Source organism: Austrofundulus limnaeus, unplaced genomic scaffold (assembly GCF_001266775.1).
Source record: "Austrofundulus limnaeus strain Quisiro unplaced genomic scaffold, Austrofundulus_limnaeus-1.0 Scaffold18, whole genome shotgun sequence".
Lineage (NCBI taxonomy): Eukaryota > Metazoa > Chordata > Actinopteri > Cyprinodontiformes > Rivulidae > Austrofundulus > Austrofundulus limnaeus.
Window position 1 is genome coordinate 1,545,678 of NW_013952420.1, and position 2,898 is coordinate 1,548,575.

Consider the following 2,898-nt stretch of genomic DNA (forward strand, 5'->3'; position numbering starts at 1 on the left):
TTTTATTACCTTTAAATTGATTTCTAGAGATTATCCAAGGTGCTTCATGACCCTTAATTGGGTCCCAAGCTCAACTTTGGGAACCAAATTTGTGCAGTGGTTCCCAAACCTTTCAGCTTTTGACCCACAAAATAACAGTAGCAGAGACCTGTGCCCCCAACTATTTTTGGATGATAAACATTTGTATCAGGTCAACAAAACGTGGGCATAGTAACAATATTTTTATACTACATTTATCCATTTTAAATACACTAACCTCACTCCTTTGTAACAACTATGACAAAAATGTAATCAATTCAAAAAATCTTTTCAGGACCCCACCTTGATGTTTTGGGACGCCACTTTGGGTCCCGACCCCAACTTTGGGAAACACTGATCTATTTGACTGCACTGCTTTGGTTCTAACTTGTGATCTTTTTAACGTTTTTTCTAAAGAATAAAATTGCATTGGTTATGTGTTTGAACCAGGTGAGCCATATCACAGTTGGGAGTGTTTGAACCAGGAGAACCGGGGCAATGTTCTACGCCCACTTTGTCCTCAGCAAACGTGGGCCGCTGGCCAAGATCTGGCTGGCGGCTCATTGGGACAAAAAGCTGACCAAGGCCCACGTGTTTGAGTGTAACCTGGAGAGCAGCGTGGAGAGCATCATCTCACCCAAGGTAACGGCAAAACCAGAAGAAAAGCTTTTATTAGAGACTCAAAGGCCACATAGAACAAAACACAGAATGTTGACTTTTCTGTTATTCAATTCAAAAATACTTTATTGATCCTAAATTAGGTGAATGGGAAATGAAAGCTTTTGGCAAAAGCTACAAAAAAGCCATTGCATAGGGAGTAAAGAGCTGAGCGTTGCAGGCCACTTCTAGAAACACTAGTATTTACGTGTTTAGCCTACAATTCAATTTTTCCACAAGCTGGTGTCCAGGAAAATTCATTACACCACTAAATGTTCATAACATACTTGGGTTTATTTATTTTATATGTTCTTGCCATCGCTTTTAGGTCAAGATGGCGTTGCGAACATCTGGCCACTTGCTCCTTGGGGTGGTGAGAATCTACCACAGGAAGGCCAAATACCTGCTGGCTGACTGTAACGAGGCCTTCATCAAGATCAAGATGGCCTTCAGACCAGGTGAGAAGAGCTGACTCTGGTAAAGAAGAAGCTGGGAGGACACGTTTCCGATCGGCGTAACATGACTTGTTTTCTGTATTCAGGTGTGGTGGATCTACCTGAGGAAAACAGAGAAGCTGCATACAACGCCATCACTTTACCTGAGGAGTTCCATGATTTTGACCAACCACTACCTGACCTGGAGTAAGTCTACCAGATTTACAGTAGCTGTTTGATTTTTTTCTTATTAAATACTTAAAAAAGAGTAGAAGTTGTTTCTGACTCTGTTTCAGTTGTATGCAGCAGTTTCACTTTTCTTTTTTGACTTGTGATTTGTAACTTGTTGTTTTGAGATAATCTGAGATTGTTTGAATGCTTAATCGTCAGAAGTCTCATTTTAGAATTGATTAGATATTTACAATTACTAATTATGTCTGTAGATCAGACTTTGCTCCACAGGTTTTGAACAAATTAAGGAAATCTTACAGCTACGTGGAATTGGTTGTTCTTTTAAACAATATTGGAGAGCTGAGTGAGGATCATTACTGATGTTATAAGGCGGGTTTTGATCGACTCTTTGGGTAACGTACGACCAAACATAATTTCTGGCGTGTTTTCCAACAGTGACATAGATGTGGCTCAGCAGTTCACTTTGAACCAGAGCAGAGTAGAAGAGATCACCATGAGGGAAGATGTTGGAAACCTCAACCTCCTGCAAGACAATGACTTTGGTAAGAGCCGTCTGCATTTCTTGACCCACACACGTTCAAATAAATAGGGCATATAAATATTTTTCCATTTTAGTTAAATGTCAGAATAAATTTTAACTTTTGCATAATATCCAAGTTTATTTTGAAGTAGTTTCAAGGCACTGTACAGAAGATTAACAAGCTGAAATCAGGTAAGATAAAACCAATCATTTTCTGTACCCCTCAGCTGATTTTGGTATGGATGACCGTGAAATGATGCGTGACGCCAGCACATTTGAAGATGACATCATTCACGGTGGCACCGCTCCTAACCTCCTGCTCGAGGCGGAGCCTGGTCCAGCTAACCTCCCCGACAAGTCCAACCACATGGAGTATGATGACTTCGGTGACGGCTCCATGGGCAACAGTGATGGGGGGATGCTGGGTGAGCAGCGTTTTTTTTTTTTGTTACTCTATCAGCTTTATATTGAAGCTGTTTTGTAAAATATTTATCATAAATTATATTTAAGGATCTTCCTTGTCTTATATTAGTTGACAAGTTGCTGAGTTCTGAAGACGGAGGCGGCATCTTTGATGATCCCCCAGCTATCACTGAAAGCGTCATGATGCCTCCAGATCACGGCGACGACGAGGACGACTTCGACACCCTTCAGTCACGTAAGTGATTGAGAGACGTGGAAGCCTCTAACAAACAAATATTAAAGTAACCCATGTGTTTCTAAGTGTCATCACATTGAAGATAATTCTGCTTTTGTCTTTTCAAGCGGGCCCAGACAGTCCAGACTCCGGTCCAGCTGAACCACTGCCAGCCATGGCTGACCAAACAGAGCAGACCACTCTTGTTCACAATGAAGAGGAGGCTTTCGCCCTGGAGCCCATCGACATCACTGGTAGTTCAGGCTTTCTTGTTCTCTGTGCAGAAATAAGTTTGATGAATTTTAATCTGAGACTTTTAAGATTTGTTCGTTTTTTTTAGGATTTTTATCCAAAAATTCTTAAAAGATGCATTTGTGCTGTATAGTTACAGTTACTATTGAAAATTATAGATTGCACTAATAGTTGTTTTAAATTCATGA

The 2,898-nt window shown here is 40.6% G+C and overlaps 1 protein-coding gene across 1 annotated transcript in view; it reads left to right on the top strand.

Moving 5' to 3' along the window:
• LOC106514226 (double-strand-break repair protein rad21 homolog) overlaps nucleotides 1-2,898 on the top strand; it is an 8,634-nt gene that overhangs the window by 1,500 nt on the left and 4,236 nt on the right. Inside the window, exons 2-8 of the mRNA XM_014003385.1 lie at nucleotides 469-660; nucleotides 1,004-1,133; nucleotides 1,217-1,316; nucleotides 1,737-1,843; nucleotides 2,049-2,246; nucleotides 2,354-2,479; nucleotides 2,587-2,712. Of these exons, the coding sequence (XP_013858839.1) occupies nucleotides 517-660; nucleotides 1,004-1,133; nucleotides 1,217-1,316; nucleotides 1,737-1,843; nucleotides 2,049-2,246; nucleotides 2,354-2,479; nucleotides 2,587-2,712 (931 nt within the window). The 5' untranslated portion in view covers nucleotides 469-516. The remainder of the gene's footprint in view (nucleotides 1-468; nucleotides 661-1,003; nucleotides 1,134-1,216; nucleotides 1,317-1,736; nucleotides 1,844-2,048; nucleotides 2,247-2,353; nucleotides 2,480-2,586; nucleotides 2,713-2,898) is intronic.